This window comes from Dermacentor andersoni, chromosome 4, assembly GCF_023375885.2.
Source record: "Dermacentor andersoni chromosome 4, qqDerAnde1_hic_scaffold, whole genome shotgun sequence".
NCBI lineage: Eukaryota > Metazoa > Arthropoda > Arachnida > Ixodida > Ixodidae > Dermacentor > Dermacentor andersoni.
The window spans coordinates 39,272,644-39,289,549 of NC_092817.1; the positions used below are offsets into that span (position 1 = coordinate 39,272,644).

The following is a 16,906-nucleotide window of genomic DNA, read 5'->3' on the forward strand; positions in this document are numbered from 1 at the left end:
TAATACACTCTAATCAACATTAATCCTCCCTAATCCACCTTATGTCAACCACTAATGATTCATTAATTAACTTGGGTAATCATTCTCTTATACAGGGGTGGACATGCTTTGGGTCCCCTCTGGCCTTCCTTGGGTCACGTGATACTTCCAGTTTACAACGCGACCTTCAAACAAACAAAGGCTTTCGCCTTAAAACTTAAAAAAAGCTCAATTTTGACTAGTTAACGCTCATCACCTGCAATACTACGGGCATACTTGCCACTAATTTTTTCAGGGCGCAAAGCAGAATCAATAATACTGCACTTCCGACTGAATAACAACAGTTAGCGACGTGTGAAGTGATGGAGCCACCCCAGAATATTAAGCATACTGAGGACAACCGCAACAAAAACGCTGGTGAGCAGGCCGGAAGAATGAAAAAAATAATGCCGCATTACGGGATGCTTTGCTACGAGCTATAAGAAAGACTCATCAGCTCTCAAACAACGCTGTTCTTTGTCGGAACAAAGTTCTTTCGGCCAATGTCATGCAGCCACTGCTTCGCACGCAAGCTGTTACGCTTTCATTGTGGCATCATAAAAACGGCATAACCATCTTCAGGCTTCTTTCTTCAGTTATATGCGCAACAGCCCGGCATAGCGCTAGCACATAGACCAGAAACACGGCGTACAACATTCGCTACGCCGAGCTAAAGCGCCGAGCCAGCCGTGCTCAGGAGGAAAATGGCGCGAACGAAAAAGAAAAACACAAGCAAAACTCAAGATCCCCGCGTTTCCAAGGGCAACGGCAGGGAGACCAATCGTCGTGCAGAAGAACGGGGGCAAAAGTGGTTGCCGCGGGGGAACGCGCAAGGGGCGAGGAGGAGGCGAGGAGGTCGCGCGGCGGCGGCAGAGTTCAAAGAGTGTCGCTACTTTAAAATTATCAAGGGACTTTACCCATCCGCGGCCCACGCAAGAGGCCGCGTTTCTACCAGGAAGCTCGCCTTCGTGCATAGCGTTCGCCGCCAGCGTTTCGCGGTAAACCTTACGGTTACATAAGCTACAGTTGCCGGGAAGCGTGAGAAGCAGTCGGAGATCTTTGAATGCTATTGCGTTCCAGTCTAAAGGCGAACCTTAAGCGTCCTCAATTTTTCTTCACTGTCATATATATGATCGTATCTCGAGATTACCAGAAAACGGCAACAGAAGTAATGAGCCCACGACATCTTCAGTCCTGCCCCAATGGATTGCACGCCGTTTGGGAATCCCCCTTCACTGGCCTCCGAGATCGGGCGGCGCGCGTTTTCTGATCTCGGAGGCCATGGCTCCTTCATCTGGCCACACCTTACAGCTGTGCCTCATGCTTGACCTGACACAAGCGATATCTACAGGAGACGAACATCATCATGAAAGGGCAAGCAACACCCGCCGCGGTTTCTAGTGGCCTTCGCATTGCGCTGTTATAAGCACGAAGCCGCCGGATAAACTTCCGGCCGCGGCAGCCGCCTTTTAATGGGGGCTAAAGGCAAAAACGTCCGTGTAACCGTGCATTGGGTGCACGTTAAAGAACCCCACGTGGTCAAAATTAATTCGGAGTCCCCCACTATGGCGTGCCTCATGATCAAGTCGAGGTTTTGGCATATAAAATCCCAGAATGTCCTTTCTTTTAAATTAAGGACACAGCAACAAACATATTAATTATTGATCCCACACTCTAAAAAAATATAAAAAATAAGAAAAACGATGGTGTAAAGGATACTTAATAAGAGAACTGTATGGAAAAAATCATATTTTGTAGCAATTCATCTCGTTTTCCGTTCTTAATCGTTCGCAGCGCCAATCTAGCGGAATATAACTATATGATATAACAGCGGCGCTAAGGGTCGTTTGGAAATGCGGCTGAGATGCACACTTATACTGCAAGATACTGCGCTCGGGTGTTCGATCGCGCTTTCAGGCGTCTTGTTCTGTTCCCTGTGCTGACGTGCAATGAGTTAAGCGAATTAGCTTCAAGCCTCATTCGTCGATGGAATTGTTGAATGTTATTATGCGAGTGCCGTGGTGCATGTGCGAACATTTTCTGTTCAAACGGAATGACATGCAGAGAACGCCGCTGCGAACATGCCAGCCAAATATTACTCCACTACATGTTGCAGGGACCTACAAAAGATCTCGCATAAATCGCATATGCAGACTCAATTCGTGCATATTCAATTAACTTCCTGTGGCAATTAAAATCTGTTGAGAACTTTCATTTATTTGAGGCAGTATATCAGATACTTAGTTTTGACGCTTAGTGAATTTGATACAAATTTAAGCGTGTTGTCGTTACGCACAACCGACCGCAAAAGTTTACGGAACACGCGGGTGCGTGCCAAGTGGCTTCCGGTGCATCAGCGTGATGCTATTCGTTTTTTTTTTCCCTCATGTAATGCTATCTTTGGCAACCATGGCAACACGCCTCTGTCTTGATAACAGTACGATTTGAACTGATATTAATGATACTAGCTGCATCCCGCTGGTGTGATAACACTTCATGCCGTTGGCTGTGCACTTTGCGCTAGAACACGAGTACGTAGATAAACCTCGTATGGCCCAGGAAAATTTACATGCCGGTGGGTGTACCATGCATTGGGTGCACATTAACAAACCCCAGCTGGTCAGAATTAATCGGAGCCCCCACTACTACTTTAACACGCCAGTGGAGGAGTATTCCGGCCTAAAGTTGCTTTTTACGGTAGATGTTGAGCTTGGCATAGTCGCTAGAAAAGTGCTAGTGTAGTTTGTCTAGAGTATAGCAGAAAACTTGTTTTCTAGCGACTCTGGCATGGGCTCGCATGGTCCGTGAACTTTTGCTATCAACTGTACATATGGTAGCGCTTGTCGGGACTTTTATTTTTCCCTGAACCTATTCACGCTGTTACTCGTCGTGACAAATGAGCTATCTAGGGGCATTACAATATGTATACAAGGTATCCCAGCTAACGTTGGGTAAACTCTTAAATAATAATTTAAAAAAAACTGATGCAGTATATGATTATAAGACCTACAATGTTCGGTCATGCAATCCTCTTCGGCCACCAGGATAGTTTTTGTGTACTAGCTTATTAACTGGCTAAATACAAAATGAACTTTTCAGTTTGTGAATTAAGGGCCTTAACTTACGTTGGGAAAGCTGTTATTGCGTCCTAAAACATTTTATTCAGTTTAATTCACGCTATGACCTATGAAATGATTACTTTTTTTTCTACGGTTCCCTTGTAGTGTGCAGAATAAAAAAACCTGCTCACACCCTGCGACTTGGCAGCTGATTGGACATCACATGCGTAGACTTCAATTGTGATGCGGAATTTTGAACACATGGTCTATCCAGTCTCTAATTAGCCAAGTAATTAGTACAAAAATATTAGCCACGTGGCAGAAAAAGACTGACAGCCGAACACATAGTAAGTGGTATATCGCATATTGTACAATTGTTTTTACAGCAGAATGTTAGCTGCGACGCGCTCTAGTACACACTTGCCTTGCGTATACGTATTTCATTACAGTAGACTTTCGTTAATTCGACCTTGACAGGGTGGACAAAGTTGATCGAATTACCCAGTGGGTTGAATCAAACAAGAGGCAGAAAAAAAAATGCCGGAACACACCACCAATTGATTTTGCAGTATTTGACCGATTCTAACATACCCTTGAATTGAACGCGCAGCCACATCTTATGGGTTTGAAGGAGAAAATTTATGTAAATATTACATTAGAATTGACATTAGAACTCCTAAAAAGTAGAAATCTAATGTGTATTCGATTTTTTAGGAAGCGAAATGTAGCATGATTCTTACTGCTGCAATAAGGTGAAATCAGTGAAAATTTACTTTCACAGAACTGTTAACACTTAACATTCATCTTCATCACTCTTGGGCAGCACTTTATCTCTAGCTATATAAACCACACCTCCTCCGTACGGTCCATTGTACATTTGATATTCTTCGTCTATGAAACGACTCTGCAAAAAATTGCCAGCGGGATGGTGGCCCACACCTAGACCAACCACTTCTTCCCTAGTTTGTCCTACAACGCATGCAATTCTTTTGTTACAAAAAAAAGTGACGCAACTTGTTGCCGCTAGCTTAGAACGCAGAATAAGTTATCTTTTCAAGGAGACTTCGTAATTGAAGACTGAAAGCGGCACGTCATCGGCGGTCATGCTATGCGAAAACGCGAAAACTTCAAAACTTCGCTGATATTGGTTTCGTGACCGATTTGCACCACACAGGCAATTTTCGGACCAATTCTTGTTATATATATATATATATATATATATATATATATATATATATATATATATATATAATATAAAGGCGCGTGTTAGAATCTGGTAAAAATTGTAATCATTCATTGAGCTACCATTCTCTCTTGAAAATGTTCCTACGGCAGGCTGAAAATGGAAATTGTCGGCGGGAGATGACATACATTCAGTGCTCTATTTGTGTCCTGAGCACCATCAAGTGTATGTGTGCTGACCGGCCGAGTTCAAATTAACCGGTGAATGCCAGCTCTAGGATCAAAATAATGAGTGTGGGCCCATAGCAATAGGTGCAGTCTCTGGCTGAGACCTTCATTGCCAATCAAATTAACCAAAAAATTGAATTTAAAGGGAGTTGCTTATTACTGACTTACTGTAGTAAGAAAGCGAGATACGTTACATTATTTTCGTGTTTTTTTTTTTTTGGCGTGGTACAGGGTATGTGGAAGCTTTTCACTTCGCCCTAAGTGTTGCCCTTGAGTTTCTGCTCAGAATTGTCCGGAATGCTCAAAAAATTTAGAAGGTAGCAAAATGTCGAGGGTTTATTTCGTAGCAACATTTCAATAAAGGATAAAAATAAACCTCACCTCTGCCCTTCCCATTTTTCGATAAAGTATACCGAGCTGGTTCTTGCTAAATATACAATGCAAAGCATTTCAGACTAGCACAATTGAATGCTCACCGCATCTGTGCTGTTACAGGAATCAAGACCCACTTTGTCCGCAAGCACGATGACAAGTCGTTCGTGGCCAGGAATTGCGCCATGGTGCCCATCGAATGGGTGACGCGACGCATTGCTACGGGCTCGTTCCTCAAGAGGAACCCTGGAGTGAATGAGGGCTACCGCTTTAGCCCTCCCAAGTTGGAGACTTTCTTCAAGGTTTGTTCATTTGGGGAGGCTCTGAGTGATTGGGTTTAAAGGATGCTAAAAGCAATAAACTTGAGCTACGTATAAATTGCACGGCAATGGTCCTTTATGCATTCAATAATGACGAATTTGCTTTAGTATAATTTCACCGCGATACAGATATGTGTTGCAGTGGCATCATTTAGCTTGAAAAAATAGTGCCGTAAACTGAAGCCATGGGAGAGCACCCAAGATTATAATAAAGCATCCGAAGTATACACATTACTACAGCACATGATCACGGTCATTCGACTGATAGGTATTGAGTGTTTATCAGTAAAAGAATATAGCAGTGCTCTACATTGAATTGTAAAACAAAAAAACAAGACTGCACTAAACTGAGGAAGAAAAAATGAGTGCAAGTTTTCTGAGTTTAATAAATATGGAGAAGTCTGTTCCATGGGAGAAACATAACTACTGCATGTTCAGCCTGCTTTGCACTGTAAAAATATTTTTAGTTTTCCACCTGGTGAACACAGTTCTTTTTATTTGATATATGGTTTCAAGAATTGCTAGTTACACATCTGTCTGACACCATTCCCAGAACTTCTTCGGATGAAATCACTGTGCCATTCAAGGCTGCCCTCTGCTTTTGCCTAATCATATGGTGGGTTGCGGAGTAGGAGCCATGCTTCTTGCCATTCTTGGAGATATTACTTTCAGTGTGTAAATCAGCAAAACTGGAAATTAGGTGCCTGTAATTAATGAAACTTCACACCTCCCATCTGTTATTTTCAAATGTTTTGTTCTTCAGTTGGTTGACGCAGGGTACTCTGTGTACTTCTAGGGAAGTAAAAAAAAGAAAAGTTTGGCTGTTATAAAATATCTACATACTTAAAAACAATTTGCACTCAATATAACCATTTCATCATTACCATTATATTAATAATTGCTTTGTGTCATTAAAATATTTTAGTGTTACTGACTAATTTAATACAATATCTTGTGTGCTTGCGTATAGTTACTTTGAATTTTCATGTCCTACTCATTTCTGATGGGAGGTCTCCTGTACAGACTGTTGACAATTGGACCCCCCTCTTTATATATATAAATATATATAATCCCCCTTTTGTAACCTTATTATTATGCACAATAAAGAACTCTCGAAAAACTGACATTTATCATTGCGTTATGCCAAAATAGCATATATTAAAATGTACAATTATTTGTTTGCATTGTTTCAGGATGATGCAAACCACGACCCCCAGTGGTCCACGGAGCAGCTGATCGAGGCCAAGCTCAAGTGTGGCACTGTCACCATTGGAGCCGAAGAAGTGCAGATCATGCTACGCACGACTCGCACGGTGTTTGAGATCCTCGAGAGGGCCTGGGCATCACTCAATTGCAGCCTGATTGACATGAAGGTGGAATATGGAGTGGATCTCGAGACAGGTACAACATATTAATCATAACCGGAAACATCTTTCAGACTTTAAAGCGTGTTGTAGGGTCCCACTAAGAATAGTTTGACACTTAAACTTGCTTCTGTTGGCAGGTGATATTTCATATGTTCATATTGAACTGTAACATTGTGCTGGTGAAATGTTTGGCCCTTTTCTTTCTTTCTTTTTTTTTTTTTTTTTTTGCTATGGCATAAAACTGCTTTGGCTTGAACAAAGTTGTTAGCTATCTCATGTGAGATTTCGTCCGCTATGATTTTCAGCATTGACAACATGCGGGATGATTCCATGCCACAGGCCCAGTTCCACATACATAGATCATGGCGATTTTTTCAAGCTGGAAAATGCAGTTGGGAGTGGACCTCTTCAAATTGCTTCCTTAAAAGCAGAACTAAAACAAAGACTTCTGTTAATCCAGCTTTTAAGGAAATTACGAAAATGATCTACTTATCCGGGGGGTTGGATCAAAGATGCAGAAAAAAATGCCCGAAACACGTCTCTTCATTTCGCCATATTTGCCAGATTCTAACATGCTCCTGTATCTAATGTGCACCCAATGTTTAAACAAAAATATACAGCATACCTCCACTCCTCGCAATTGCAAAATGATGCAGCCAGTGAAGGTTAACTTCAGACTGGAAATTTATTTGCACTTAATTTTTGTTGTCATCTCGCAGGCAGCACTTATCGCTGTTTATGGACATGTCATCCTCTGTATGGTTTCACGCATGTTTGGTATACCACATCTATCGAACAATGTTGCAGCAGTCTCAACTGGAGTGGTGGTGGATGCTTAGACCAACCAAATTGATACTTTGTACTGCAATGCACCCAATTCTGAGGAACACCAAAAGCACCTGACACAACTTTAATTGTTGCTGCAAGTAGAAAATAACTTACTTTTTTTCCAGTGAGCTTTTGTAATTGGTCTGAAAGCAACATGTCGTTGTTGCCATCCTACAGCAAAATTACCTGTATAACAAAGGAACAATTCTGTCCCGGTTCTGTTATGAGCTGTGTGGGGCGTTACCTTTACAAAGAAGTGACCTGTATAACGAATAATTTCGGAGGCCTTAAGCACTTCGTTATAAAGGTGTTCGACTGTATAAGCGTAGTGCACCACATATAGAGGCACGACTGATAGCCACCTAGCAGGCGCTTTCGAAAGTATGCTTGGGTTGCAATAGCAGAGAAAAGTTTGCTGCAATGGTAGCTGAAGATTGCAGATGCAGACAAGCGCAATGAAGCCCAGTTATGTGAAGTAGAGCCTGTGTTGATTAGCCACTTGTTTTGTTGACTAATGCGATGTCTTGACCATTTACTGTTTAATAATACCCTTGCCGTAATACTGTTTTTGCACCTGAATAATAGGCACATGTCATTGGTGCATACCTGCATCTCAAATGACTCTGCATGGCGCTATGCCGGCACACATTGTAGTGATCTTGCTACCCATGAACACACGTGATATCGTTGAATAAGTGCTGCCAAAGTTGCTTCAAGAACAGTAATTGTGAATTTGTGAATGGCAAATGTGTACTTTAGGCAGCAAAGTCGCCAAATGCTCAGGTCAATAAAAGCATGAGTTGGAACTGAATTGGAAAGCATGAGTTGTAACGTACTGACTTTCCCACGGTAGTTTCCGCTGCAGACCTGCCTGGAAACATGCAAAGCTAAAGTGTTCCCAACTTTTGAGTGTTTTTTCTAATGTAATGGAAGAGAGAAGCCACACAATATATTTAAAGGTGGAGCAGCACCAGCCAAGGTAGATGGGTGCTGGCGGCAAGGCCAGGCTTAGTCCTTTGTGATGAAGGCATTGCATTCTTACACCGCAAAGGATAATAAGAAAGAATTCAAAGGAGTACAAAATACACTTGCAAAAAGGCACTCATCTGTGGAACAAACAAAGAACTCTGTGTAGCAAGTCCGCTCAGACAGCATCAAGGTTTGACTTCACAAACATGACGCAAATTTCTTGGTGAAAATCAAACAGCAATACCATACACAGCAGCTAACAGTGATGCTTACCCTGAGCTACCTCTTTTCTAACGTTTTTATTTCCCGACCAACCACAATATTGAAGATGTCGTCGGGCAAAAAGAATAAGTCTGTTAACAGACTATGGAAACTTGAAACTGTTCAAGAAGCACTTGCCTATAATAATTCCAGTAAAACAGTGCATTTTAAGCTCCTTACTAATGAGTTGAGGTGATAACCTCCTACTTAAAAAAAATTTGACAGTTCTGCATGAAGCAACTAGCTGCAGTTCAGTATGTGCAAAGCTACATGTAAAATAAGATCCAAAAACATTAAATGCGTGACTGCTGGGGTGAATAATTACCGGGCCACATAAAACCAACCAAATCAGTCCTATTAAGCCTTAGAAGCTTTAACACGCATGATTCACTCTTACAGTTGTGCACCCTAGCTAGAGCAACATGGTCAAGAAGTGGCAAACAGTAGAAGCAACAAGTGGCATTCAAAATCTTTGTCAAATACCTTTAACTCGCATGCTGCATTGTGGGCAAATCAAACTGAAGCACGAGTAAGTCAAGAACAACTTCATCGCTTACCAGTGTAAACATGATCGAGTGCAACAAACACATGACAAAAGAATGCGCGAGAACAAGAAATTTTCTGTGAAGTGCCAATAATCCATTGCTGCCGTTGCTCCCACTTGTGAAGACTCGTGGGGAATGATTAGTAGAACTGTGTTGCCAGCAAGTTTTTGTCTGTATTTGAGCACTCCACTGCGCAATAATAGTTCTTCGACATGCCTTGAAGCTTTGGCCACCACACACATGTAACGGGTGTTGCTTACTTCAATAGCGTGAATGAAACAGAAGTACAAGCAACGATGCAGAAAACTACATTGGACAGTTGTCGCCTTTCCCAAGTGCACTTAACAGGGCCACCTGCAGTGGAGTGTCCATTGGCGTGCACTACGCATATAGCCCCATGCGATAACGTCTGTCACCTTTTGTGATGACTGTGGCATGATGACACTGGCTCTGACTGTAGGATGTTCTGGATACAGGGAACATGATTTCACATTAAAATGCACCACGCAGGTAATTTTGGACCCATTCTTGTGAAAAAAAAAAAAAAGAACAAGAGGCATATGTTAAAAATGTGCTTCAAAATAAGCATTCACTGTAAGCTGACGTTTCTGTCCGAAAATTTTTCTAGGGTAGGTTTTAAAAAGGTGTTTCTCGTGGGATATATTTTAATTGTCTTCGATGTATTCACTGTCCCCTAGCACCACCAAGGCACATGCTGCAGCTATTGGAGTCACCATATTGGTCAGTTGCGTTCATGCTGACCAGTCAATTTTCAATTATCCAGCGAGGGCCAATTTTGGGATCGAACTAACTGAGAAATCCAGTGTCAGTTGCACTATCTGTTTTCAATTATCATATGCATTGCCATTAGATGTAAAGCAGCTATTAACCTCTTTACTTGAGCTTCACTTCATGTAGATTCCAACATCTGTGTTGGATATGCATATGTTTGTTTGATCTAATTAATCTACCAAGACAGACAGCCAGGCAGATCCCTGTGGCATGTTTTAAGAGATTCCTTTTGTTGGCTGTTTATGAATGCCATATAGGCAACTTCACACTCTAGACTAGGTGAACAGCATGATGTTTCACATGTAAGAGGGTCTGAAAAACTGCTGCTGTAAGTGCTACTTTGCTGTAGGTGCAACATTGTAAGCAAACATCACCCATATGAAGAGGGTTTCATGCACTGTTAAGTCTGCACCGTAACAAGACTGCTTTCCTCTTGTAGGAGAACTTCTGCTAGCTGACATCATTGACAGCGACTCCTGGCGTCTGTGGCCCTCTGGTGACAAGAGGTTGATGGTTGACAAGCAAGTTTACCGAAATCTGAAGGAAGTCACTGCCGAGGCCCTTGAAACAGTCAAGAGCAACTTTGCTTGGGTTGCAGAACAGATCAAGGTACGGTTGCGAAACTGATTGAGGCAGTGCTTAATAAGCATGGTTATTCAACCACCATTATTGTAGTTAAAATCTTCGCTAAAGCATGCAGATTTTACGCAAGATAATGCCATTTTATACTGCGCTTTAGTTCCACTTTGGCAGCCTTAAGAAAATATTTGTTTTCATGGTTAGCAATGTAGCCACGTGGCAATCGCACACACACAAAAAAAGACTTACAATACTACTACTAAAGGCTAGCTATGCACAATTACCAGCATTCTTCACAGTTGTGTACATACAGAAGATGAAAACAACTTTCGAAACTTTTTACTTCCAACTAAAGCAATTATAATGTGCTCTGAAAACTTGCATATAATGTACTAAACAAAGAAATTAAAACTTCAAAGTTACGACATCCAATGACTCTGCAGTGACCTAGTCTATTCAGTTTTGCATATTTGCCAACACCTAATTCATTGTTCAGCAGTGTGCATTCACCTTGAATAAGTCAGTGAATATGATGCATTTGCTTACCCATGAGTTACGTTATGCACTGTTGTCTACCCGCCATGGTTGCTCAGTGGCTATGGTGTTGGGCTGCTGAGCATGAGGTTGCGAGATCAAATCCCGGCCACGGTGGCAGCATTTCGATGGGGGTGAAATGCGAAGACATCCGTGTACTTAGATTTAGGTGCACGTTAAAGAACCCCAGGTGGTCTAAATTTCCGGAGCCCTCCGCTACGGTGTGCTTCATAATCAAAAAGTGGTTTTGGCACGTTAAACCTCATAATTTAATTTTAATTAATGAATGCAATGTTGCCATCATGCAGCATTTTACAGCTCGTACTGGAAATGTTTGCTAGAGAACTAGCACTGCACTGAAAACGTTCCATTGTTTTGCAGAAACTTAGCCCCAAACCTAAGTCCCAAGTCGCTGTTGTGATGGGTTCACCATCTGACAAGGAGCACTGTGAAAAGATCAAGAAGGCCTGCGAAAAGCTTGGTGTTCCCTGTGAGCTGAGGGTAGCATCTGCACACAAGAACACCGACCAGGCTCTGGACATGATTGCTGAATATGAAGGCATGTCACTTTTTTACAGCGAAGCTGTATATAGCTACCCAGCGATTGTGGTCGGTGTCCATCTGTCTATTCGTCGTGTTGACACGAAAACATTTTTGTCTCCAGTTTCTTGCGACTGCTCTGTAGCTCTCAATCTAACGTAGGTATCTTGGAAAAAACTATGCTGAAATGGGCCGCTAAGATGACTCTGTCATTACGCTGAGTTTCATTTACTTGTCATAATTAGTTAGTTCACAGTGAAGTTGTAAATGTTACAGAATCCCCTCTGCTGTCTATATATGGCTATCTATGGAGGGAGTATGGTTACAGAAAACAGCTGTAACTTTTGTTTTATCAAAACTATCCCAAAACAAATTATGACAATTAGTCGTCAAGACGACTCTAACATTATGCAGCGTTTCATCTACTTTTCATAATTATGTAGTTCACAGTGAATTAGTAAATATTGTGGAATTCTCGTCTGCTGTCAGTACATGGGCTTCTATGGGAGGGAAACAGCCCCATGTTTGTCTGCTAGAATGAAACTCTAGTCCTTCCAAGCTTCATTCAGTTAACTAGGAAATATGCTCAGTTCAAATGACAAAAAAACGCGTTTTGTTCCGTGCACTCCTTTGACTGCGCCCCGGTCAATGCATATTGTCGCTCGCGTCAAGGCTCATTTTAATAGCCACCTGCGTTCTATACACATTGTTACCACCAGTGGGCATTGTGTGTTGTGGTTACATCATAGTCACCTGGGTGACCTTATAATAATAATAATAATAATAATAATAATAATAATAATAATAATAATAATAATAATAATAATAATAATTATTATTATTATTATTATCATTATTATTATTATTATTATTATTACCTATATATACATAGATGCGTCGATTGAGGTAAAACACACCACAGCTTCGCTGTTCGTCCTTCTTCAGAGTGGAAGGGCTGATGAATTTTTATTTATACATGCGAAGGCATTTGTTCTTTTTTTCAGCCTTTTGGTTATTTCGTTACATGTGGGGCAAATTATCATACAGAATCGCATATGAGAGCGAATATTCAATATATTCCTAACAAGACTGTCTGCAGAACATGTCGCAAGGACTACATCTTGCCAGCTTCACCACAAGTTAAACTGCCATTTTTCCTATACTCTTATGCACTGTGGCAAACCTTGCTTGCAGTGTAGTGAACTGCTCCGGCCACTGAGTTTCAAAACCCTGCTGAAGCAATAAAAATTATTGTGATGGTCTACTGTATGACATAAGACTCTCACTCCATGTAGCAGTGCACTTTGATGCATACCTTGTAGCCGAGCAGTCTGTACTGTTACCTTTGTCTCCATGCACCAACTAGCCTGCATAATGCCATAAGGTGTGCCACAGCCACAGGATAAAAACATATCCAGTGGCTGTGGGTGTGTGCAGCTATAATGGAGAGATCTCATTTAACAAGCCTCAGTTTGCCCAACCACTAAACTAGACTAAATCAGTGAATATGAATTCTGAGCTGTGGGAACTCACCAGCGTATTGTAATTCTTGCTGAGCTACAGAGGTAGCACACTGTAATTTGAAGCAGCATTCCCTAGTTTGAAATGTAGGGCAGAGATGCAAAGACATTCGGTTGCTCTGGTTGGTGTACAGGGGCAATCATGATGCAAGGTTCACACATGTCAACGTAATCGCAAGTCCCAGAGTGGTTTGCTACAAAATGCATGCAGATGAATGAGGGCCCAGTAAGATAATGCCGTTATTTCCGACAGATTCGTGCAGGACTTGGGTGGGACAATCCTGCATGAATGAGCTCCTATGATGTTATAAATTTTTTAAGTACGAGGGCATTTCAAGTGCTACAGTGAAATGACAAATGCATCACCTGGCTCCTCTGGCCTGGATTTCAGGTGAAGGTATTCCAACAGTCTTTGTCAGCGTGGCGGGACGAAGCAATGGCTTGGGCCCTGTGACATCTGGAAACACTGTATTCCCGGTGATCAACTGCCCCCCTGTCTCAGGAGAGTGGGGACCCCATGATGTTTGGTCATCACTCAGGCTGCCATCTGGTAAGGGCACAGTGGCAGTATGAAGCTGCTTCACTTTCACCAACTTTCATTTTACCAGGTGGCAATTATAACATCTGCAATGATAAACTGAATTGTGCTCAGTGAAATGGGTAGAGCTGCTTTTGGCAATGCCGCTGCACATCTGTGTACCACTGTGGCTTAGAGGCAAATAGCGACTACACTGTGTGTTTGTACAACTGTGCATGAGTTAAATGAGCAGGTTAAGACATATGTAATTGCAATAAATCGCTTGAGCCATGAAGCGAATTTTGATATTTCTGTTTAAAGGACCCCTTGCTCGGTGCATAGATCAAGCGGTCATGACCGTGTCTGCAGAATGCTACTACACTTATGTATGCTGTGAAAACAGCTGAAAATTCAAATGAGTGTGTGTCGTTATTCTCAGACCAGTTAGTCTCTTCAGCAAAGCATTTGCTGGTCTTGCACACTGTCACGGGTCCCACCAGCCATCACCAGTGCATCACCAGTGTTTAGACTTCTGTAAAACACTGAATATGCACCAGGCAGCAAGTAATGACACGAAAGAAAGGCAGGTCTCATGACATAAACCTGATGTGGGATTTGGAGGGGAGAACGTCACTTGTAGAGGTGATAGGAGAGCTTTTGCTCTGGCGAGGGTAACTCGCCTTCTTGCACTAGCAAGCCAAATTATATTTGCTTCTGTCACCACTGTTGCGAAACTCTTCCGAAAATTTCTAGTGGTACAATGTTTCCAGTTTGTTGCCACTCCACAATTTTCTAGTGTGGAAAATATTAGACTGGGCCCGGCATGGGGTTCATCGTAGAAACAAAATTCGTGCATTGTTGCAATAGCAGCCTGCAAATAAGCTTGCGTGCACAGTAGTAACTAGTGGGCGATGCTGTACTAAATTTTTAATTAAAAAGCCCACATTTATGAATGCCATATGCTCAGTGTTATCGTAGGTGTGTGCGATTGCCTTTGGCGATGCTGTAAATTTTTCCTCAATTTGGTTTCTACTTCCTGAGGCTAGCATTCCGGTAGCATTGGTGTTTCCTTGCTGCAGCATTGGCAGCTGCATCTTGACAGAACACAAAATGTTAAAAATCTTACACTTAGATTACAGTGCACGCCGAGAAACCCAGGTTATAAAGATTCCATCATATCTCCTCCAAAACTGCATCTCTCACAGTCCAAGTCTGATTTCAGGATGTAAGAAAGAAGACAATTAGATCATTCATCATTGCTTGATTTTTAAGAAGTGCATCGAACTCTTCTTCTTCCAGGCTTAGGATGCACGACAGTTCTTTTCCCAGAAGCGGCAGCCTTGGCTGCGGCACAGATCTTGGCAATGAGTGACCATGTCATTTGGGCGAAGCTTCGTGCATCACAGTTGAATACTTGGGTGTCTCTCAAAATGGCTGACAAAAAAATCAAGCAGGAGCAAAAGGCATAAATTGCTGAAGACTTCAGTCTGCAACTTTGTTGGCATGCATTACTTTTTGCATTAAAATTGTTTCTTTTCTTCCTTCACTTCTCTTTTTCTACCTCAGTGCATACGTGTGGCAAGGACATGTGTAACAGTAGTAGAGAAGTATGACATGTGTAGTCTTTCGAGGCAATAAAAGCACTGTCAATGCCAACTGTTCAATAGTCTTTATTATGACAACAAGCTTCCTAAAAGTGACTAGCACCAAACTTGAAAACACCAGTACAACACTTATTAAACGAAACTGAACATTGCAGCCAAATTTCTTTCGGCAGTGTGACAGACCAAGGAAAACAATAGGCAGCTGGGAGGATGACCTGAATACATTACGTGTAAAATGCATGTTGAGGACATCTAAATTCATTACACAACACACGCACAGAAGAGGTTGTCAAAGGTGTCTGGGGATGTGCTTGTAGACATAGATAAAGTAAACATTCTTTATCCTACTTAAAGTTGGCAGAGGTCCGAATTTGTTGCCATGGTCGATTCCTAATGCTAGTGCATGCACCACACGAGAGCAAGGGGTTACCATCACACACTAGTACAGGCTATAAATCTTGCAATCGCTATCTTCTGTACTGCACCTACAACACAAGCCTAACCTGCGCAGCAGTTGGCAAAATGAAAATTTCATGCAACTACCATCACAACCCGCACATTTGCTTGCACATTTCAAGGCACTTCAAGAGCTACCTTGACTCAAGCAAACAAGCCTACTGATGCAGCGAAACCATGTGTAGCAGTACGCTAAATGCAAAACCTTCAGCCCAGAGCTCTTGAGTCGTGAAAGTTTCTTGCATGGTAAGGCTTGCAGGTCCTTGTAACAGGACATGCACCATTGCAGAGCAACAATATCAGCTAAAAAAAAATCTTTGGCTTGTCTCTTTTTGTAAAGTAGAGGAAACAAGGTGCCTTGGAATATTGGAGCTGTTTAACATAATTGAAAATCCCGACTGCTATTTTGCAGAAGTTATTATGCACATGTGCAATAGCAGCACAGCCAGACACAGCTGAAATATATCTGTTGATACACAGCGAGAACTACATCGTTCAATTTGCTATACAACATCCTTGGTATGGGAAGGCAGGCATGCAAAACACACAAGGACAACAAAAATGATTACTCTTCTTCTCGTTCAACCCGCTCTCGTTACTTTGTCTTGTCTATTTTGCACACCTGCCTTTCCGTACCATGAATACCTGCCAGCTTGCTCAGCTTCTGGTGTTGAAGTAGAAATTACCCTATCACCAATGCATTACGGTGTTACTTTCTAGACTTGACTGCTGCCCATGTTATGGGCAAAAGATATTTGCTTTAACGTTTCCAGGGCCCTTGGCTTGTCCACAAATGCCTAATCACTCGGAACCAACTTTGTCTACAGTCTCTCGCACTCTGCAATATCGCCGCTGTCACTTTGGTCATGCTTCCTACCCCAGGGTTGCAGTACACAATGTAGCTAAGTTACGAAGTGCTGCCCGACTCTATATATGCAACATGAGCTGCTCAAGGTACAGGTGAACTTGTACATGCATGATGACATCGATGCGAATCACTTGTAGCTTTAGAAATCCAAGCAATACAGAAGTTTGCAAGAAGCTAAAGGCTTTAAGTGATTAACATTGTCGAGCAATGGACACCTCGGGCAACATTTCTCACAAGGGGACTCGCCAAGCAAGGCATGATGCAGAAAATGCCCCCTGCATCTTTTGTCACTTAGTGAAGCTCCAGACATCACACAGCTCTAGCACTGCGAGGTGTGCAACCGAAAT

The 16,906-nt window shown here is 42.1% G+C and overlaps 1 protein-coding gene across 1 annotated transcript in view; it reads left to right on the forward strand.

The window, feature by feature from the left end:
• LOC140217323 (multifunctional protein ADE2-like) overlaps nucleotides 1-15,287 on the forward strand; it is a 34,987-nt gene extending 19,700 nt beyond the window's left edge. Inside the window, exons 3-8 of the mRNA XM_072287794.1 lie at nucleotides 4,983-5,161; nucleotides 6,373-6,580; nucleotides 10,381-10,550; nucleotides 11,436-11,613; nucleotides 13,506-13,664; nucleotides 14,931-15,287. Coding sequence (XP_072143895.1) covers nucleotides 4,983-5,161; nucleotides 6,373-6,580; nucleotides 10,381-10,550; nucleotides 11,436-11,613; nucleotides 13,506-13,664; nucleotides 14,931-15,100 — 1,064 coding nt within the window. The 3' untranslated portion in view covers nucleotides 15,101-15,287. The remainder of the gene's footprint in view (nucleotides 1-4,982; nucleotides 5,162-6,372; nucleotides 6,581-10,380; nucleotides 10,551-11,435; nucleotides 11,614-13,505; nucleotides 13,665-14,930) is intronic.
• The last annotated feature ends 1,619 nt before the right edge of the window (nucleotides 15,288-16,906 follow it).